Source organism: Marmota marmota, unplaced genomic scaffold (genome assembly GCF_001458135.2).
Source record: "Marmota marmota marmota unplaced genomic scaffold, marMar, whole genome shotgun sequence".
NCBI lineage: Eukaryota > Metazoa > Chordata > Mammalia > Rodentia > Sciuridae > Marmota > Marmota marmota.
The window spans coordinates 4,654,426-4,677,776 of record NW_025999944.1 but is presented as its reverse complement, the minus strand read 5'-3'; the positions used below and the strand labels follow the sequence as shown (position 1 = coordinate 4,677,776).

The 23,351-nt window shown below is 42.0% G+C and overlaps 1 protein-coding gene across 2 annotated transcripts in view; it reads right to left on the bottom strand.

Annotated features, from left to right (window-relative positions):
- Positions 1-1,107: 1,107 nt before the first annotated feature.
- The window catches only part of Ebf2 (EBF transcription factor 2), a 185,190-nt gene continuing 162,946 nt past the window's right edge, over positions 1,108-23,351 (bottom strand). The window contains exons 9-14 of one of the 2 annotated variants that reach the window (XM_048801561.1): positions 20,399-20,487; positions 18,561-18,626; positions 18,303-18,480; positions 16,254-16,439; positions 8,443-8,610; positions 1,108-4,013 (exon numbers count right to left, since the gene is read on the bottom strand). In XM_048801561.1, the coding sequence (XP_048657518.1) occupies positions 3,982-4,013; positions 8,443-8,610; positions 16,254-16,439; positions 18,303-18,480; positions 18,561-18,626; positions 20,399-20,487 (719 nt within the window). In that variant the 3' untranslated portion in view covers positions 1,108-3,981. The remainder of the gene's footprint in view (positions 4,014-8,442; positions 8,611-16,253; positions 16,440-18,302; positions 18,481-18,560; positions 18,627-20,398; positions 20,488-23,351) is intronic. The other variant, XM_048801560.1, reaches the window with a different exon arrangement.

The following is a 23,351-nucleotide window of genomic DNA, read 5'->3' as shown; positions in this document are numbered from 1 at the left end:
AGCTCGTTCACTTACACAAGGAAGGTGATGTGTGGGGTTTGAAGGTCTCTGAGCCTCATGGGGAGAAATGAGCCAATCCATTTAAACCTGTGAATATTCTGGTTGAAAATCACATTTAGGATCAAATGACTCTAAGTGCGTTTTGTACAGTTCCCTTTACACATCCCTGCTCAGGTTGTCCTTCCCACCTGGGACAGTCACTGCCACAAAATACCCGGTCCTTTGGGTGGCCCTGAGCAGCCCAGCCTCCTCCATGGACACCCCTCTGACCACTGCAGCCCTCTGTGATGGCTTCAGCCCCTGTGTCTTCCCATTGAGCTGTCCCCTATGCATCCCTTCCTTCCGTGGGCACCTGCTACGCCCCTTTCCTAAATTTGAGAACAGGCAACGAGTCCGTCCCCTCCAGTTCTCCACCCATGTCTAAGGATCAGCTTATAGCACGTGTTCAGCAGCTTTAAGTAGATGGCCCAGGTGCTTAAGAACTCCAAGAGCCAACAGCCAACAGGGCAAAGGGGGTCTTTGGAGTTCAGGGGTTTTTATGGAAGAATTTGACCAGATGAATCTAGATAAATACAGAGAATTGACAAAGTCATTCAAAAGCTCTCCTCCAGGTAAGCACCACAGTGCACTTTCCTCATAGATAAAAGCAACTTGAATCTAATGTATGAAATATGATATGTCAAGAGCTTTGTAATGTTTTTTTTTTTAAATATTTATTTATTTTTTTAGTTATCGGCAGACACAACATCTTTGTTGGTATGTGGTGCTGAGGATCGAACCCGGGCCGCACGCATGCCAGACGAGCGCGCTACCACTTGAGCCACATCCCCAGCCCGCTTTGTAATGTTTTGAACAACCAATAAAAAAAAAAAAATTTCCTCAAGGGCTGGGGATGTGGCTTAAGTGGTAGTGCGCTCGCCTGGCATGCGTGCAGCCCGGGTTCGATCCTCAGCACCACATACAAACAAAGATGTTGTGTCCACCGAGAACTAAAAAATAAATATTANAAGGAACCCCCCCCCCCCCCCCGCAAGTCAAGAACAAATCCCAAATTAAATTTCTCTTAAATAAACAAAACAAAAAAAAGGAAACAAAGCCAAAGTCCAATTTTTACAGTACAAAAATTTTATTTTTTTGTTAGGATAATTTAAAGTTTAAAACTGAAGTAGACATATTCATTTTACAAACAAGATATTCTTTCATAAGTAAGACCATTAAAAACAGTAAACAAAAAAGCCGTCTTTACAAAAAGCTCTGTGCATAGCAACTTTATGCTGTATATAACTGACAAAGCAAAACAGTAAAGTAAAACTATACAGTTTGAAAAGGAAGCCATACTGTACAAAAGGTAGAGAAGATAATGGTTGTTAAACCATGCATATTGAAATGTGCAAAGAAAAACTGGGAAGAATTTCGATGCTCTAACAAAAACATGAGATAAATAAGGAAGTAAATTGTCCCTTTAAATGAAAAAAAAAAATCGTACACAGCTCCTCTCATCAAGATAGGTTAGAATTTTGTAGTTACCTATAGAAATACTCATATTCCAAGTGGCACAAAAATAACCTGGGACCGGATGATTCAATAACAATAATGAAGGAGGACAGTGTAGCTCTGTTTTTAATTTATTAGTACACTAAAAATAATCCTTACACACATTTGTACAATTAAATAGACCTGTTGCTGCCAAGGTTCTAGCTGAATGGTCAAGGATGTCAGGTATTTAGTTACACATTTTTCCGTGTAAAGCTACCAACAATTCTACAATCATTTTGAAGACAGTACTGTACTCATCTTCATGCAGGAGCAAGATTCACAGGTTCTAAAAGCAATGCTACTTAAAAAAACATTTCCTTATGTTGGATTGGCTCAAATCCAGGTCCGAACATGCTTAAATTTGTTCTGCCTTCACTTTTGGATGGTAATGTTTGTCTTCCATACATTCTTCCCCTTCCCTCGAATTTTTCGCTGGGGAACGTTTTCTCCTATGTTTCCGTGTGTTTTGGCGCTTGGAGCCCTGACTGCGAGGCCTGTCAGCAGCAGTTATAAGCATGCCACACTTCCAAAACCTTGGATTCTCAATGTGCATAGAAAAAGTATAGGTTATATTGGATAATTCCAGAGTGAGCTAAAGGCAAACAAGATGTCGGGGGTTGGGCGTGTGGGGGCAAAGAGGTCATCTAAAAATTGGCTCAGATATCCTAAGGGTGTTTTTCCATGATAGCTGCATTAATTCCTAATGTTAGAACCTCAACCAAGAACCCAAAATTAAGTCTTTGTATAGATGCTACTGTGGTGCCAGGGAGTCAAAAAGAGAACCCCAAGTGGAAAAGATGATACAGCATTGTCAGCAATCCAAGCACACCTGGACGCATCTCCAGGGCCACCCGGGCTTTCCAGAACCTACCTCTTTTAGCAGCTACTGCAAGGTTTCCTCCCTAAGAGCTAGTCCCGGGACTACAAAGAGCCCATCCAGGGCAGAGTCACTGCACTGTTTACAGCACGGGTGGCCCTGATCTCTGAATCTCCCAAGAATCCCGATTTCCATGGCTTTGAACATCAGGAGAGAGGCTTAGGGATGTTCACATTTCTCTTCCACATCTCATCTGAAAACAGGGTCAAGTGGATTACATATTCTTTTCAAGAGAGTTTAATAACGTAAAAGAGGAAATCTGTAGACAGAGTCAAGGACTTGGCCACTCTTAGACTGATCCTGAGAGTTCAAGAAAGAGTCATCATCTCCAAACTCTGTTTCTGAATTTCTGTGGGGCTTTATGCCTCTGTACTGAGTATCAGGCCACCAAAGAGGAGGAAGTGTGTGGCTCTGGGGATGAAGAATTCCAAAGGGGCCCTTGGTTAGCAAAGTCTGTGGCTTTGGCTCTTCTTGAAGGTGAGACGCTTCTTCCCTTGGGATGCTCCAAGAGATATGAGAACAGGGGATTCTCTCCATTGTTCAGGGGAGAATGTTAAAAGCTCAGATGGATTTTAAGGAACTATTCACAAAAGGGTGAATACCAAAAGGGATGTGTAGACCACTTAAGAAAGCAGATGGAGCTGGGAATGACAGGAAGCATTAGAGCGTGTGTGTAGTGCATGTACTTGAGTCTTGGTTTTTGCAGTGGGTTATTCTGTAGGAATCCATGTAAGTTACATGTTCTTGCCATGGGTCAATAAAATGATGGAAAAAGAGGGGGATGCAGGCTGAAGGGTAAGAGTCTAGGAAGTAACTGTAGTAATAATCACACACTTTTAAAACTTGTTACTACATGTTTGCATCATCTTCATTTTACATCAGAAAGAGAAACTCTTCTCTCTTCCAGAAAAAAAAAAGGTCTTAATTTCTACCTCTACTTACAATAAGTTACACGTTTATTTATTTAAATAATTGTAAAACATTTTAAAATTTTTTCCCTTTTTTGTTTTTTTTTTTTTAAAGAGATTAAACTATAAGCAAACACACATACATTTCATCATTCAATTCAGGTTTCATTTTAAGAAAGTCTTCCATGCTGGTACCCTGTTTTGTTCAATTTTTTTTTCTGCATAAACTAAATTGGTATCTGAAAGGCTTCATAGAAAATAGAAACTTTCAACATTTTTTTTCCTACAAAGAAAAACAAATAGTATCCAAAATATTAAGCATGAATTGTTTTGCCAATTTTTTTTTCTTAAATATTTTACAAACATAGGAAGGTGGTTTTCATAATGTTCATAACAAAGAATTGCATTTCTGCTCTTAGCACTGACTACGTCAATGACATCTTTTGTCCTTGTCCCCAAGAGGGTCAGTTTGTGTAGCTACCATCAGAGCTACAGGAGACACGTGAGACCAGGTAAGATGGTGGCTCCTTGCATTCCCAAATCTGTCCATCACGTCCACTGGGGGCACAACGCTCCCCAAAGAGCTCAGAGTGCTTTCCTCATTATTGGTCCATCAGAGTAAGTAGTTTTGTGCTATGAGAAAGCAGTTCTTCCTCCTCTTTACATGGGGGGCACGACAAGTCCCGTCATGGCTGCAAGGAGAGAGTGGCACAGGAATGAGACTGGCAGGCTTTTATGTGTAAGCTTATCTGCACAGAGAGAGAGCAGGGGCTGGGAATGACAGAGTCTGAAGCCAACCAGGGAGCTGGTGCCCTCGGCTGTATGTGAACCCATTTTCTCCAGGTTTGGGCTAACAGACAGAAGCCTTAAGGGATCACTGTGGAGTTTTTCTTACAGGGCCAAGTGTCACATTTTGCTTTATATTACTGGGTTGTATAAATGAGATGCTAAACATGTAAACCAAAATGCAATCTATGTGAGCTATATTTTTTATTATTAGACTAAAATAATTTCCAGATGATACTGTTCCAAATTCCCTCAGTGGGAAACTCCAGCTGTTGAGCCTGTTGACTTATTAGGCATGACTTACAGCAGACCCAGCTTTCTATCCATCCTACATGTCTTAGGGTTGGGGATATAGCTTTATAGCCATTCTAGACTACACCTGTTTAGTGCTTTGATTGTTTGTTTGTTTTTTCCTTAAGGAGCTCATTTTCCTTTGGTGCTCACTGCTGATGTGTGACTCCATTCACTTCTGGATGCTGGTGACTGGAATAGAAGACTTAATTTAGTTCCTAACTCAGGGTGCCCCCAGTCCCCACTCCTCAAGCCCTGTCCAAGTGCAATATCCAGGGCCTCCTCCATCTAGCCAAGAGGATGCTACCGATACCTGTCTGGGTGGAATCAAGTCCCAGGTTTCCCCTTGACCTGGGAAATAAAGTGGCACAAGCAAGATGTTAAAAAAAAAATCACCAGGGAAACCTATTCCTCTGGTTTTGGCTTTGACATGACAAGTCCTAAATCATCACATTCTTGGAAAATGGCAGAATAGGTTTCCCTGCAACCAAACTTCTAAATGTAATCTAGTATTTGATTCTGTGATTTCTCCCATGTACAATAGCAAATTGCATAGGAGCATTTGGTTGAGCGGTGCCTACTAAGCGGATGGGGGAAATGATGGACAATCTTCTTGCCCAATCTGCCAACTCTTTCTTTTATTTTTCCTCTTCTTCCCTCTCTCTCTATTTCTCTGCCTCCTGCTGCCCCTTTGCTCCATCCCGGCTAGTCCTCTCAGGCAAAATTGTCAGCCGTCTATTTCCCTGCCCATACAGGCTTTATTGAATGTTTGTGAGATCTGGATTAAGGTCTTACACAGCTAGCAAAGCCTTAATTATTTTTGCCTGTATTACTATATATTGAATCGATGTAACTTTTCAATAAAGGCGGTTCAATTCTGGACACTCCCCGATGATTTGGGGATATAGCAACTCGAGTAATTATCCCAGAGTGTAGGCGGGTTCTTTTTTTTTTTTTTTCCTGGAGGGAACTGGAAAATGAATCAGACACACAGTGTATAATATTATCCTGACAATCTATACTTATCAACTGTAAATGCCTGATAAATAAGGCAGAATGGGAACAAGAAGTGCGCGTGGAGAGCTCTCTGGCAGTAAGATTCTGACTCACATTCTCACCTTTCTCTTTCTTTGTCATTTAAAACTTCTCAGCCCCTTCCTTTTTTCTGGGTCTTAGAGAGGGACCAAAGGAGCGTTTGAAAGGGGGCCAATGCCCTTCTTGCTAGCCCTGCATCCAACTCTGGATCTTGGCTAGAAGGAGACCTTGGCTTTTTAAGGAAGATAGAATCTGGAGAAGCAGCGAGCATTTTCACTGGTGGGGAGATATGCTGTTGGCTGTGCTGACGTCCATTTCCTCTTTAACTTTGGCATTTCATGAGAAAGCAATAATCTCCCTTTGGTCCAAGTGGCAAGTAGATATGAGTGAAAGGTGAAGGGCAAAGAGGAATTTCATTACGACTACCCTGGGCAGACAGGGACTGTCAGCACCTAGGCTCTGGAGTCCCAACCTCTGTGTTCAAGTCACCCATCACTGGTCCTGTGACCTCAGCAAGCTACTTAACTAAAAATGATGATCATGGTGTGACTTGAAGGAGGTAATTTATGCAGGGCACTCCGTCAGCCCCTCATACTCAGCACAAGTCATAGGGAGTGTTGACAGCAGCGCCTCTGTTGACAATTAAGATATGTCACCTCACCATTGTCTAGAGAAGAGCCCCTCAAAGGCACCTGGGCCCATATTTCTCTCTCCCCTGTCTCTAAAAAGATGGAGACCCCAGCTTATGAGGCTCTGAGGTTCCAGGATTTGTTCATACAGTGCCCATGGACGGTGCATTCAAGGTCAGCTTGGTCTCCTGCCTCTCCATACCGACAGGTACCTATGTTGCTGGATACTGGGCCTCCATTCACCTGGTCCAAAATGGGGGTGAGCCAGAGGCAGTCACGCACTCATTCCATCATTAATACTCAGAATTCACTTTTATTTCTCCTTACTGCTGGTTCTCATAGTTCTTTGTGATTAGTTTTAAGGCAACAACATTTAATTGACAGGTATTTTTTCCTTTTCCCTCTCTTCCTCCTCCTTCTTTTTCTTTTTCAGGTTCAAATCACCAGGGAATTGGGAGGAAGCTGTCGGATGCCAAAGAGATCTGGGACTTCAAAGAGATTCTAAAGAAACGAAGCCAAAACCTAGAGCTGTGCCTAAGCCTAGCCGGCTAGCTAAGTTGTCTCCCCTACAGAAATAATCCAAACGTGGAGCTCGGCCATTCTCCCAGGATGAGCCTTCTGACCCCAGTGACAGGGAGTGTGTGGCCGTGGACCCTGCTGGGGCTGCTCCTGCCCTGCAGGTGAGTCTCCCTGGGTAGAAGAGACCAGATGGACATTGGCCACAGCCAACTCTATGCACCAAACTCAGCACACGCGTGAGAGGAGGTGGGGGAGGCTTGCAAGTGGGACCTCTTGACACTTTTTCCCTTCAGGTAAGGCCGAGCACATTTGCTGAATTGCAAATTCAGAGAAAGCAGGGCAGGGCTATGCTTCCTGTCTCCCTCCCATGCCAATGTGGAGGAAAGCCTGTGGTCACTCTTGGCCTCTCCTGTCCTTCCCATTCTGGGTTTTCCCCACTCGGTTTAAAGTCTGTAAATAAAGCCCAAGAACTCAGAGGGCTTCATCTCTGAAGTGGTTGTGGGGAAGGGGGAACATTCAGCAATAGTTTTGTTTCCATCTGGAGATGCAGCCATCCTGGACTAGGTCTGGCACAACCCCCCATGACAGGGTGCAGACCACAGCCTTTGAAGAGAGACGGGCAGGTGGGGATAGTTAGCTACAGCCCGAGCTGTTTCTCTAAGGCTTAGACACATGGGAGAAAACAAAACAGAGATATTTCCATAAAATAAATTCCAATGTGCCAACTATCCCCATGTTGGGTGGCATGGGGTCCCAGCTGCTTGGTCTAGCTACACGTGCAGGATTTTCAGTTCAGGTTCTGATTTTGAATTTCTCTGTCAAGACCCTTGAGTTGGAGGACACATCATCCTCGCGAGCCTTAGGATGGGACAGGAACCTAAATTACCTCTCAACTCCTTTCTCAGCCACTGATGGAGAAGAAGCCTCCCTGGTCCCTACAGGACTGGTACCCACGTGCTTTTATGCAGCCCCAGGAGCTGCCATCTCCTGCATGGGTCAGTGCACCCCAGGTCCCCACTGAGCTCTGCTCGCCTCAAGACTTGGATGCTCAAGGGGTTAACTGAACGTCACTCTCTGGTTTCACCCCACCTGCCGGTCCTGCATGTTGTCATGTCAAGACACGAGGAACTGCCTGAAAACTACGGTGACCCATTGTGCACAGCAGTTTCCAATTTGCTTCTTGCTATCGGCTGCCTCCTACTCGCGATGGGATGATTGGATTCTCATGTACTCATCGCATTTGTGTTACGTCACGTCATATTATGTTTTAGGACATTGCTCAAAAGTGGGTTTGACAGGTGAGATTAATTTTTGTTCTTAGAAACAGTATGTCTTTAACTCTTTCTTCCCTACACCACCCCTGATCGGCGGGCACCTGCTATCAATTTGGCTAGCATGTAACCAGCATTCCCGGAGCTTCCTGGTTGTTCCTGATGGACCCTTCCACGTGTGCCGCTAGAAGATCTGTGCGCTGCAGATGGCAAGCCACTTAGGAAGGCGCAATCCCTGCATGGCATCAGGCGGGGTGGCGTAACCAGGCACCTTCCAGACACACTGCAACAGCTCACGGACAGTAGTGCTAGAGATTCCAGACCCCCTTGGATGACAGGTGTGGTTCTCAGTGAACTGAGCAGCCTGCAGTTTGCCGACTTCTCTGCCTTCCACCCACCACCCACACCTTGCTTTTACCTGGAGTACCAGCGCAGTTGCACAAGCCGTTCATGACTCGTGATGAAAACACCAAAGCACCTCTCTACAGGTGAACAGCTGGAGCTAGGAATGATGTCGTGCGGTTTGCTCTCGCTTTCAGGCATGGCGGCACCTGTGTGGTGCACACACCTAAAGCCGAACCCTCACTCACCTCTGAATCCATTTCCATTGCCACTGGAGCAGGCGGGCGAAGGGGAGCCTTGGGGCCTGATGACAGGGGCAAAGGCACTCTTCTGTTTGACAGCAGGAAAAACTGAAGAGGAAAATGGTAGGATGGAGGACGTGCTGGAGGATCCCACGGTGGGACTCGATGACATGACTGGAAGCAAACGCACAACCCTCGTTAGAAAGACTCGTCTAGAGAGTGAGTCCTTCCGTACACTCATCCTGCACACTCTTGTTGAGAAATTATGAACTTCCAGGCATTGTTCTGGATTCCAAGGATTAAAAAACAAGTTGAATGTGACAACACTCCCCCGCAGCCAGTGAGAGGAATAGCCACATGGTCATGATCCTGTTAAAGGGACACACACGATCATACTGAGATGCAGAAGGCAGGTGCTTTCTGTGTTGGGGGTGAGGGAGGGTGTCATGGTTTAGATAGGAGGTGTCCCCCAAAAGCTCGTGTGTGAAACAAAGCAAGAATTTTCAGAGGTGAAATTATTAGATTATACGAGCTGTGACCTACTCAAAGCATCAATCCACTGATATGGTTTAATGTAGGAGGTAGGGTGTGGCTGCAGGAAGTGGGTCACTGGGGGCAGGCCTTTGGGGTTTATATCTTTTCCAGTTCTCTCTGCTTCCTGGTTGCCATGTCTTGAGCTGCTCTCCTCCACCACACCCGTGGGCCTTGATGATCTGCCTCACCTCAGGCTGAGAGCAATGCAGCCGGCTGACCGTGTTCTGTACCTCGGAAACCAGGGGCCAAAATAAATCTTTCCTCCTCTACATTTTCAGGTTTATCGGTCATGGCCACGCAAAAGCTGACTAACACAGAAGATGTCACAGGAGACGACGTTGTGACAGCTTGTCATTCATGAACAGAAACTTGGCAAGAGAAGACTAAGACCACCACACCTAAAAAAATCATCAAATCTACCCAGCCTTGGAGACCTCTCCTTCTCCTCAAAAAGGAGCCTGGTCTGAGAGCTATGCCTCCCTGGCCACTCCCCGGGCCCCAGGGGTTAGATGTTGGGGTTCACGTCTTCTTGAGAGTGCCATCTCTGTGGGCTACTTCCTCATTACATGTAAGAGTTTATTAACATTTAGAAGATTGCCTCTCTCTCTCCCTGGACTCGTGGCTCTCCTGGGAAATAAGGCTTCGAGTCAGCCTCCCCTGACATAAAGTTTAGAAAAAAACACCAATATTAACAATATTAACATTAAAATGACTCAAGGGAAGCCGAAAGCTAAGTGTTATGATTTCAAAGAAAAAGAAAGGCAATTTACACCGTGAAGTACCCACCTCTTAATGTCAGATACTCCACCAATTTGCGCCATACAAGAAGATATTTTTACTTACTATGTTCCAGTTGCTAAAAAAGGGGTAGAGTTCACAAGGGTTAAAAAAAAAAAAGCATGGTGACTTGAAGGTCAAACATTTTGACATCCGGTGGTAGATTCTACCCCCATTTTCCCTCTCTATAAATTATACTTCATACTACATTCACTCGATTGCATATTTAAAACAATTGTAGAAGAAACCTCTAGCATGGTGTCTTTTATAGCAGACACCATGCTAGAGGTTTCTTCTACAATTTTAAATTAAACTTATTTTTTTTTAAAAAAAGAGCTTTCTCTAAAAATCTCTTATCCTTAGGTAATCCTGATTTAGAGCTATGGAGAAGGAAGTATCTGAGTATATCTTTTTATTTTATTTTATTTTATTTTATGTGGTACTGGGGAATGAACCCAGGGCCTTGTGCATGCAAGGCAAGCGCTCTAGCAAGCACTCTACCAACTGAGCTATATCCCCAGCCCTATCTGTCTTTTTTCAAATAATAGAAATAAAAAGAAAAAAACTGGACAGGATAACAGAGTTCTGGAAGAAGCTCACCTAATACTTGACAATGTAAATGCATAAGAGAGGATGTTGGATTAAGCATGGGAGTAGGTATTAGTCATAATTCCAAGCAAGAGCTCCTTGGGTTTAGCATCAATAAAATAGAAAAACAAACAAACAAACAACAACAACACAAAAAAAAAACCCACAATTATCCTCTTTCTTTAAGATGCGGAAGTAGAGGCCAAAGAAAAGCTGGGGCTCAGGAGGCCCCAATTCTGTCTGCAGTCAGCGTGCCTGATGCACCAAAATGGCACCTTGGTTTCTGCATCCTCAATATGGGAAGCTCCTTTCTTTCCCTGAGACAGAGCAGTTTCCTTCCACAAGAGCTGGGTATTTATATATACTCCATCCCACTTCCACCCAGCACTCGTCTCATTTTTACAAATGCTTTTTACCTCGTAACCGATCTCAGCCTAAAATGTGATTACCTCATATATGTTTGCCTCTCAGTGGAAGAGAATATACCACACACTTTCCTAAATGACTTAGATAACTGTTGCAGAGTTGAATAAGCACAGGACATTTTAAATACTTTTTATAAAACTTTTTTAAAAATGCCAAAGACCATCCAAATTAATTTAAAATTTAATAGAACTATAACAGAAAATCCTAAAAGGAAATTTACTTTTTATATTTCAGTAAGCACGATTTCTATGCTGGTATGTTTCAACAACAACATTGTAAGAGTCAGAAAGTTTCGCTAAGTTTCAGAAAATTTTGTTAAGTAGGAAGGAGAATACTGACCTTAGATATTCAAAACTGTGATGAATCTACATCAGTTGTGTCAGTGTTATACTAACAAAGAAAGGTATACCAACAGTTGGGGCAAAATAGAGTCTAGAAACAGGCATGGCTGTGTATTAGAATTGATAACTTCATACAGGTGACGTTTCATAGTACATAGTTGGGAAATGAAAGCATGGAAATACTGAACATTGGGAGACCAAGTTTAGAGTACTTCCTCTTGCTCAACAATAATCTAAGGCAATCAGAGGTGTTCGTAAAAATAAAATCACAAAAATGCTAGAAAAATTAGGAGGGTTATATATAATTTGCATATCTTTTCAACTCCAGAGTTCACAAGCTAGATTTGCCACGTAATGAAAAATGTCTGTAAACACACACACACACACACAGAGCAAAAGACAAAAAAAGTATTCATGTCCTTGATAGTTAATACGTTTTTTATGAATTACTTAGAAAAAGAAAAACACCTTAATAGAAAAGTGGGCAGAAAACACGAAAAGGAGAATGAAAAAGACCAGGAGGGCCGCAAGGAAGCACTGAGATGGATTAGTAATAAAATGCTTATTAAAACAGTAACGAGATGTTATTTTCCACTTATTAAGTGGATAAAGATTAAGAAAAAATTAACAGGGCAGGGAAACATACACTTTCTCTTTTCTGAGGGGAGAAACCTCTCTGAAGGGACTTTGGCAATACTTAGCAAAGTATTTTCAAATGTGCACATCCTTTGACCCACTAATTTAATCTCTAGAAATGAATCCCAAGGAGATAATCACGAATGTGCCAAAAAAAATAGATCCCAGGGCATTTTTATTATAATGAAAAATTGGAAGATAACTTAAATAAGTGACCCACAGTAGGGTAAATTATTTGAAGTCCATGCTTCAGAATGCAAACTTTAAGACTAATGCTGGTGAAGAATATTTAACAGATTATAATAAAAAAGAAAAGAGAAAAGTGAATTATAACAACATATACAGCAAACCCACTGTTATTTTTTTAAAAAAGTATTGCAAAAGTCTAGAGGGATATGATGTCCATCCAGTTTTAATGATAGTGTCTCCAGCTGACAAGATTGGGAATATTCTTAAAACATTCCTTTTTATTTGTCCCTATTCTCAATTTCTACAATGAACAGGTATTATTTCTGATGTAGGTGAAACTAGTTAAAGCTACTGAAACTTTAAAATGGAAAATCTCTGTTTCAGAGATAAGAAGTAATACAGTCCTTTGCAGTAGGGATTAGTAATAGCTTTCCTGAATGATGGTAATTTTCTTCTTTGATTTAAGGCCTTACTGCTTGCACACAAAGCTGTCTGTTAACCTCTTTTGATACAAAAGAAAGAAAAAAAAAAGAGAGAGAAATGGAGTACTAAAACCTCAAATTCCCAAGAAGAACATAATGATCATAAGAAACTTTTTTAAAGCAAACATCACTTCTAATATTTGTACTCCATTCTCAGGACCGAGGTCTGCATTCCTGACTGCTTTTATGAAGGCCAACTCCGTATGAGTGACTTTGGTGATTTGGCCACCTTTCGCCTGCCTCCTTCCATTAATGGGATGGCAGAATCTCATTAGTCATGCATGGGAGCAAACACTTCAATTTTCAAAATGTGTCTGTCCACAACTGGGAAGGTGGACTTTAAAAGTTAACAATGGTATCCCTGCATAGAAATGGAGATGTGGTTTTGCTTTTCTTCTCTTCATCTTTATGAGCTTTTCGAAATGTCTATAATGAGAACATTACTGTTGTAATAGGATTTTTTCTTCTTTTCTAAAGAAACATGATAGAAACACATCAAAATATTAAAAGAGGTCTTTTCTTGGGGTGAAAGTATGCTTTCTTTTAAAAACTATCTGCATATGTTCTACATTTAATATTTTATGGCAGAAAAATGTCTTAATATTTATTTCTGATAATATAAAAAATATTGAAGCCTAGGGCACAGTGTAGGGCTTTCAGTGAGGTAGGAATCTCTGAGGACAGGTTGGACTCCTGCCTGGGTGGATTCTGTCCCACACTTTGGATTGGCTTAGTGGCTATTCTGCTTTGGAAGAAATGACCCCCTGGGTGTTGCAGACTTGCTAAGTAAATCAATCTTTGGGGACACCAGACCTACCATTTTAGGAAAGTTGATCACACATACTTCCAAGAGAGAATTTCTCCGGACATCTCTCTCTCTCTCTCTCTATGAAGAGAGGCCAAACTAAAGGCAAGCAGGTCTGGCCCAGAAATCCATGTGAATGTGGAGAGTTCGGGAAAAACTACTTTTCTTCTCCCAAGGATTGATTGGCTTGCAGGGCCTCAGCTGGAACCCCCCAGGCACAGAGCCTCCTTTGCATCGAGCCATTGAGTTTGCTGGCACTAAGGGGTCTGTCAGCATTTCATTATAACCCCCTATTGTCAGGGGTTTCGAATTCAGCCATAAAAACTTCCACTGAGCTGGAACTTGGCACACACTGCTACCGCCAGGAAGTGAAGTTTGTGTGTAAAATTGAAAAAACATCTGTTTGGCCATTTTTGAAGTAGTGTGAAGGCAAACGCAGGAAGGAGGCAGAGTTCTGAGTCTGATTCTCTGCACCGGCTGTAACGCAAGTCGAACTTGACCAAGAGGCTTGATGCCATTTCTTTTTCAATGTCTCTGGCAAGTGACTGCCCCACAGCATGGTCCAGCCACATCGGGCATCAGGCTTGTTTAAAAACATTAAACGAGAAATCATAGGATCGTGTTTTCAGACACAAGCAACTGAATTGATGAAATGTTTTCCCTGGTTTTTTTTTTTTTTTTTCTCCCTCTTTCCCAGAGAGGGGAAGACCTCTCAAGGCAGGTGCTACTGTGATGAACTCCAGTGGGCATTTGATATTTTTGCAGTAGAGGAATTTGGAATTTGATTGTAACGAATTCACTATTTGGAATCCCACTCCCAGTCTGCAACTCCTGGAGACCCTTTCTCCAGATACGAAGGTGCAAATGATCACTCTAGTGCCCTCGGTGCTGGGAGGTGGCCCGCTGTGGCCTTCCCTGATCCCACTGGGCAAGGCAGCTTCTCTTTCTCTTTTCCCTCTTTTGTGTATGCTGACTTGTTTTAGCAGGTGCTTTAAAGGTTTGGGGTGTCATTATTCTTCCTGTAGCAGGGGGCTTGAGTAACCATGCAGCCACTTGCTGGGGTGAGAGGAATTCCTCCCTCCCAGGTAAATTATATTGAGGAGCATCATGCAACGAGCCCCCCACCTCCGGGCATTTTCCTTCATCTGTTCTCTACCCTCCCTGCTCCTCCTGTCTCCTTCCCACTGCCTGCCCGCCGCCACACTACGCCCTGCATTGTTAGCTGACCATTTTTATCCACAAAAACAACTACTTCGTGTGGCTCACCCTAATGCATACATGAATGATCGAACCATATGGAATTTCCATTTTGAGATCAAACATGGAAGGAATTTTGTGTGGTTCAACTTGATAACACAAATTGGGGTTGTGGCTCAGTGGTAGAGAGGTCACCCAGCACGTGCAAGGCCCTGGGTTCCATCCCCAGCACCACATAAAAATAAATAAAGGTATTATGTCCAACTACAATATTAAAAAAAATATGTGTGGACACAAAAGCTTCTACAAATAGTATTCCTCTCTGCACTTTAGTATTATGTAAATTCAGAACCAAATTAATGGTTCCCTTGCATGGACTATAGGCCATCCATGCTGGCCCTTGGAGTTATCTAATTTTGCTGAACTTATTCTTTTTTTCTTTTATCTCAGTTTCTTTTTCTTTTCTTTATTTTTTCTTTTTTGTGGCACTGAGGACTGAATCCAGGGTCTTGCACATACTTTGCCACTGAGCTACATTTCCAGCTCCAGCTCTATCTTAGTTTCTTATCAGTTTCTACTTTTATCAATTTGATTATTATGATTCCCCCCAAACACTTGGGGAACAAGGTAAGGTCCCAATAAGTAAGGAAACCAATCCATCCATACTCCAATGGCTTAGATAATCTAATAAATCTCGGCCATCTCACGAGACACAACCTGGAACTCCTGCCTCTGCGGTAACAAAAATTTAGCTGTGCTAAAAGAAGTGACCTCTGCCACCCTCTGCTGCTGGGTGCTCTGTCCTCGTTAGGCAGCGTAGAGTATCGTGTGCATGGACGGAACACACAATCCAGAAATAACTCATGAGTGTCCCCTGGGAACCAAAGGCCCAGAGGCTGCAAGAGGCAGCCCCGAGAGGTGCCGCTTCCTGAGCCGTGGTGGACATGGCTGTGCTCTGCCCTTGACACGTCCCTGTTCCTGGCACCAGGGAGCCATTCATTCTGGGTGAAAAGAGGGTGAGCTACTGGGCTTGCGACAACCCCCGGCACGTCAATCACTCAGACTCTCCACGTCCGCGTGGCCCTGGCCTAATGTAATCCCTAAGTAGGTTTGAAAAACATACCCTCTCAGGCCCCTGGGACCATTGTGCAAGGTCCCAACTTAGCTCCCAAAGCAACCCAATGGGTTTTCACAACTTCCCAGAGGGTCGGCTTCGCTGCCAGACCCTAGATTAAGATTAAGAGGTTCTGTCTCAATACACCACACTGTTGCCCACAGTCAACTTGCACCTCTCTGGAGGTGTCTCATGGAGGAAGAGCCACCTCACACAGGAAAAGCAGAGCACCATGTGACAAAATAACTTGAAACCATGGATCCCATGCCCCAATTATTGCCCTGCTGCACCCTAGCTGTGTGATCTTGAGTAAGCAGGCTAACTGCTGGGCACTCCAATTCCTTACCTATCATACGGAGATAACATCCACCTAGAAAATTCTCCTGAAGATGAGATATAAATATTGGCTCTCAGAGTGACTAATGAGGAAGGCGCATATTGCTAACTGAAATGGACTCTTAATTCCTCCTTCCTGTGGACCTACGTCACACAGACGCGGTCTCTGTAATTGTTTCGCCTCTTTCTTTCCCCAGAAGGCCTGGAGTGACCCAGCTGGTCATAGTCCAGCTAAGGGAAACCAAAGGCGAGCAGGACATTTCATCAGGAAGTGGGGCGACTTCCCCCTGAGACAGTCAGATGGAAGGGTACAGCCTTCCCCCCAAAGATGGCCCAGTCAAACACCGAGCCAGAGAGGCCCAGAGAGAAGGACGGATGACGAGGGGACTTACTTCCATATGGGGAGCCTGTGGGTGAGCCATTCAGAAATCCTGGAGATCCTGGGACGCCCAGGTTGGCCATGGGGACGTTGCTGTAGCCATTCATACTGTTACTGGAGGTACTGTAGTTGGACTGCTGAGGCGTGGAGCTGGAGGAGTATCCCCTCGGGGAGATGCTGCTTGTGTTGCGGATGTATCCTTGACAACAAAGGAAGAGGCCAGGTAAATCAACCAGTCTACACAGTAGCGCCCAGCGTGGCCAGCACAGGTCCACGATGGCCCCGGGCCGCAGACTGTCACCAAGGTGCTCCTGGGCAGCAGGGGGAAGTGGAAGTTTATTTTCAGCTCTTCTTTTTGAATTCACATATGATTGTACATATCACAAGGGACAGTGTGACATTTTGACATATCGTATAATGTACAATGACCACATCAGGGTAACTGGCATAATAGTTATCATTTATTTGTGTCAGAAGCATTCAAAATCCTTTCTTCAAGCTATTTTGAAACACACAATAAACCTGTGTTAACTCTAGTCACCCAACTGTTTTATACTAGAACTTATTCCTCTCTTCTATCTGGGTTTTGGTACCGGTTAACCAAGTCCTCGTCCTCTTATCCCTCCATCTCTTCCCCATCCTACAAAAGTCCATGCCCCTCTTACCCCCTCCTTCTTCTTTCAGATCTGCAGCTGGCATCTCCAGCCCCTGTTGAGGAGCTGTGGGAGTCCTAAGACATGAGCATTTCCTAAGGCACCACAGTCTGAGGAGATGTGAATTGGTATCACTGAGAAGAGCATTTGGGGTTCGAGTTGGGCAGATGTATGTGCTATGACCATATCTTGAGGATTCATATATAGAAAGCCTAGAGAATAAATAATTTAGCAAATTTGCTAACCTACTGTTTCTCAATTTAATACACCATAGCATATTTTGGAGGTGGGAGAAAGGCACCCTAATAACACATATGGGGCCATTTGTATTCTGCAGCACATGGTTCCAGCAAGGTTAGCTCAAGGTGGTTACCATGGCCTATGTGGGGTTAGGGATCATGTTCATTCAACAAGTATTGATGCATTCATCCAAACGGGCTGTTTTTGGCCACAGGACTCTGAGACATCAGCAACTAAATGTGGCACATTCCATCCGTGAGAGGGAAGCGGGGAGGGGCACTGAGTCTTCCCTATGCTTCTGAAGCCCCGGCACAGAGACATCACTCAGCCTATTTTGAAATGAAACACTTGGGATAACAGTCTCAAACTATCTAGAAAACAACCCAAATTTTTCACCAAATGAAAGAATAAAAATTGATACCTAGTCCATGAGTCCCATGTCTAAAAAAGAAAAAAAGAAAAAGAAGAACTACTATCTTCTATCTCCTCTTTTCCTAAGAATTCACTCTGGGCAAAAGAATGAGGCATTTTCTTCCAATGGATGAATAAAATTAGAAACAAAACTCTCCAGCTTACAGGTGTCATTAGGGACAATTACTCTAAAAAAAATAATTTATGATAGTTTAGCCTTTTAATAATCAAACCAACTTCATTGAAAAAGTCTTTACCTGATATACTTTGCACATAAAAGTACAGTTGACAATAAGTTTGTAGGTATTTAAGGTAAAGCACTGCAGAAGTTACCCAACAAAACCAACTCATTCACTCTTGGTTACCAAAAAGAGAGTTGGGCATAATAAATGATAATGGTGATAATCAGCCTCTTTTCATTATTCCACCTGATTATCATAATAGCAGAAGTGTAAATGGTATTCAATCAATATCTGCAAACCTCATTTCTATATGCCTAAATCATTCTAAATTTATAGTAGTCAATCTTCTTCTTAAATATTTCCAGGCAAAGGGATTCTACCTGGTACATAAAAGCTCAGAATCTAACAGTATACCACCTAAATTTTTTAAATAATCCAGTGTATGTTAGTTCTGCTTCTCTGGGGCCACACTGAAGAATAGTTCAGGACTCAAGCTCTACCTCCTTCTACTCCAGCAGAACCAACCTTTTAAACATAGAAGACATATTTGGATTCTGACTCTGAGAAAGCTGGTACCTTGGTTATTCCCTTGTGTGGACTCTGAGATGCTGACCCCAAGCTGGCTGCCATAAGAATTGATTCCCATCATGCCGCTGTGAGCTGGGGAGCTGGAGAGAGCTGGGATCTGGCTGGGATTCCGGGGGACACTGTAGAGAGCTTCGGCAATGTCTGCAGCTCGCTTCAGAATGATGTCCTGCAAAACGGCAGGTCAGGGTGAGCATTTGGTGTAGCAGAGAGTCAAGGTCGACAGAGCAGAAGCTGTAGGCTCCTCACCTGGTTATTGTGGGGCGTGCCGTAGAGGGCCTCCACTAGATCTGCAGCTCTTTTCAACAGCATTTCCTGGAAAAGAAAAGAAAGGCTGGGTGTTAGGGTTTGTATCTAAAGTCTCCCCCAAAGGTCCCTGTGTTGAAGTCTTGGTCCCTAAATGCGGCAATATTCAGAGGCAGGTTTTAGGGAAGAATTTGGCCAGGAGGGCTCTGACTTCATCAGTGATTAATCAATCCATTAATGGATTAATAATTTGATGACATTAGTGGAAGATGGCGGAAACGTCAGGTGGTGGGACCTGGTTCGAGGAAGCCCGTCACTGGAGCATGCCATGAACCTACCCCTTCTTCTCTCTGTGTGTGTGTCTGTCTGTCTGTCTCTCTCCCTCTCTCCCTCTCCCTGCTTCCCCGTGAGCAGCTTTCCTCCACCACAGCCTTCTGCCATGATCTTCTGCCTCACCTCAGGCTCAGAGCAATGGAACCAGTTAACCCTGAGCCAAAGTAAATCTTTCTTCCTTTAAATGGTTTATGTAAGGTATTTTGGTCACTAACACCATGGGGTACCATCAAGAGCAAAACCCCACATGGCAAAAAAAAGAAAGGAAAATTACAAATAAAAATAAAAAGTCCACACATTCCCCCCAAATGTAAATAATTAGCCAAGAGGTTGAATATAATCATAGATTATAAATAGGGACCTGCATGAAATTCACCACTATAAAATGGCTCCATTAAAGGTCGTGCTACCCCAACAAAGCACAACCAACCACACATTGAGGGTGGAGTTGGTTAAAATTGACGTCATGGGAATTCTATTAGAAACTTCTTGCAGACCACTGTACGGAAAAGTCTGGTAACCTAATTAACCAAACATTCTTAAGATGATTGATGGACCTGAGTTTAGCAGCCTGCCAAGGAGTTGTCCGAAGTACTGAAATTATCTTAGCAGTGCCTTCTGCAAAATTCTCTCCTAATAAAGATGAATTCTTTCAATAATATTCCCCCTGTTCAGTTTAACCAGAGAGAATTAGTAATCATGAATCCCTGTCCTCTCATTTTGTCTTTTCCACCTCCTGTTCTTTACAGCCTTTTAAATTGCTATTAACCTACTTTCCAGATATCATCTAATTTAATGGTGGGGCTGGGGATTTTTCCAGGAGGAAAATAAAGGTGCAAAATAGAAGCAACTAGTGCTTGAGTTTTACTCACAGTACAGAATAGAGAACATGGCATTTCATAATGTGTGTGTTTAAAAGACAAATATAAAGGCAAAAATTTAATAGTTTCTCATTAGTTGAATGACAACTAATAAGTTGGTGTATTTTTTAAACGAAGAAAGCTAACATCATGGGCCAGATGTAAAATGTAGTTTCCATAAGTAATTTCATTTAAAAATGATGCATTTCACAGAAGTTTTGTATGGAGACACTTTTATCTTCATTAAGTTCTTATGCACACAATTGGCCATCAATGAATACTTGATTGTGAATTGATGGGCACCTGCAATTACAGGCAAATAAAATCATTTAAATACAAACAAGTGGAAGCTTAAACTTTTAAGCAATTATGCAAATATTTATTTTTGTGAAGTTGGCAGTGTTTTATAAAGTGAGTATTCTTGTAGCATATCTGTTTTATAGGCCCAAATCTTCATATTTCATATATCCTCAGAGATTAAACAGAATATATTTCATCTTAGTAGGAATTTTATGTTCATCTAATATCTGAAGCTTAGCTAATTGCAAGGCCTAATTAATTTTAATGGGACTTAAATGGCTGGATCTGACAAAACTTGCTGAAACTGTACAGAAGGTTTTCATACATCAATTTCCAAAGCATTTTTACCTTAGCTAATCTCTCAGGATCTCCAGGATGCCTGGGGATGACTTTCTGCAGCCTCTGGAAGCCATAGTCTATGGTGGGTTCATTTAGTGCTGAAAGACAAAAATCCTCTTTGAGTCTGCTGTCCAGGCCCCAAAGCAAGCGAGAAATTGTCTTCCACAGGTAAGAAAAAGGCTCTGATCCTGTCTAAGAGTTGATGCAACCATTTAAGGGTCCACTGACATCAGTTAATTCACACATAAATTTAGAATTCATAGTAATTTTATGTTTTCCCATTAGAATAACATTTCAAGATTTCAGGATTATTATAATCATCGTGCCATTTCTGCCTTCTCACTCTCAAATATCAAAATATTCAACAACCAAACGTATTGCAATTTCTTGTGAAGGTGATAAACTACCTTTATTCTATTTCCCTTCTCTTCTTCCTCTCTTCTCTTTCCCAAGTATGCCTTTCCATCTATTTATTCTTCTAAGTATCAGGTTTTCTTAATCAGTCTCTTAAATATTTAGATTCCTACATACATAAACCTTCTATGATCTTGTCCTCATAACTTTGTTCTTATGAAAAATGCACTTTCACAATTTGCAATTATATTTAGTTATCCATACATTTTTTTTTAAACACCAGGCTCCCTCACTACACAATAAGGTCCAGGGGAACAGAGCTCATTCTGTTCCACTCTGTGGTCCCACCACTGAGAACAGCCTGGTTCGCACGGAGTATGAGTCATTATAAAACGAGTGAGTGAATGAATGATACACTTCACCACTTTCCCTACTGTAAAGCATTTTTAAAAAATATTTAGTTTTTAGTTGTAGTTGGACATAATACCTTTATTTTATTTATGTATTATTTTATGTGGTGCTGAGGATTGAACCCAGGGCCTCGCACGTGCTAGGTGAACGCTCTACTGCTGAGCCACAACCCAGCCCCTGGAAAGCATTGTTTTCAGAGTTAATTCCTTTATTCTTTCTCCTTCGTCCTCCCTTCCTTTATTTTTAAAGTTTTTTGTTCAAATTTTATGGCTTTAAAATTAATGCTTGATCAAAGAAAAAGACACAAAGAATAAAATAATAATTGCCTGCACGCCTGTCAAACAACAATGAACACAAGAAGGTGTGTTTCTTTAATCTTTCTATTTGCATATGTGTTTTATGAACATCTGTTGCTATTTTTCTATCAAAACTATACTTTTTTAAAAGAAATCATGAACAATTTTAAACATATAGTAAAAATAAAATTGTCCATTAACCCACCGTTTAAGAGATGATCAGGATGAACATTTTTACTCATATCCTTCCAGATTTAAACACACACACACACTTAAAATTATTCAGCTATACTATTCACACTGTTATATAACCTACTTCATTCCATTTAACAATAATGTACAACCATAAACTTCCTCCAGGTTATTACATATTCTTTTTATAGCATTATTTAAAATCCTTGCATATTTTTCTATGACATGTTCTATAATTTATTTAAATGACTTCCTAATGTTGGGTATTTAATGTGATCCTAATTTCTCACTATTATAAAAATCAGAGTAATAATTATCTTTTGTGCATAACTTTAATTACTTCAATTGGGAAATGCCAAGAATTAGAATTACTGGACCAAAAATCATGATTGATATTTAAGGCCTTGCACACATACTGTGCAATCACTCCTCAGAAGGACATATGAATTCACGCTTCCTCCAGCAACACACACAGTCATTTCAACTTAGGCTTTTTCATTCCCCACTGAGGTCAATGAATATTTTCTTATATTTGCAGATCATTTTAATTTTGCTCTTTTGGATGTCTTAATACTTTCTGCACTCTTTTCTATTGGGAATAGGTCTTCTGACTTGTAAAAAATATGTTACTATATATTAAGATTTTTAACACTTTGTCATCATGCTACATTATCACATTACATACAGAGAGACCACCCTGACATCCTGACTGCAGCAGGATCTATTAAACACACACACACACACACACACACACACAGGCTCATGCTCAGAAACCACATAACAATGTTCAATCAATCAGAGGCCCCATGTACAATAGAATATACACACAGCCTAGGTGTGGAGGGCTGGACCACCTGCATTTGTGTGAGCATGTTTTGCAATGCTTACTTAACCACCAAAATTGCCTAACGATGCGTATTTCAGAATGCGGCCCACTGTAAAGTGATGTGTGAATCATACATACAATTCCCCTAATTCTTAGGAAATTTTTTTTTTAAATTCAGTTGCATTGAACCTACAGCTAGAGAAAACAATTAGTTGATTTTATATGAATGCCCCATCTTCTCCCTGAGGTCCCCCTGGAGAATGTGTAGTGTTCATGACACTGGTGTGGAGTTTTCTGGTTTTCATTTTTGTTTTCTACATATCTCACTGTTTTCTGTTTTCATCATGAATATGATTATTACTGCATAATATTTTTTAAGAGTTTCTCTAGTATCTAGTAACTCTCTTTATGGATCTGCGCAGGCAGTGCGTGTGAGGGTAGATTGTGGCCACGTGTAGTCATTAAGAGTATCAGCTTTAGATTCAAGTAAGATGTGGGTCTCAGTTCTGCCTCCACGGCTGGCTTCTGTAGGCTTCTATTTAAAGTCCCTCTCATGGCTGGCTGTCAACATCACTGCAACAATTTATTAAGGACCAGTGCAGTGCTTGCTGTATGGAAGATCTTAGCCAAACAGAGCTGTCTATCCTTCTGTAGCCACTCCCCTGACCCAGCTCTCTTCCTTCTCTTAGTCTTTGCTTTCCCAACATCTCCCTGTAGGATGGTCATCCTTCCTTCTGATAGGTAAGTCTATCCCATTTAGCTCTCTTTCTCCCATTCTCATCTCAATCAAAACCTGCAAAGAAGGACAATAGATAATTCCTGCTTGTTTCCCTCTAGATGGGAAAGACACCAACATTTCACCACCAAGTGTGGTCTGGTTCTT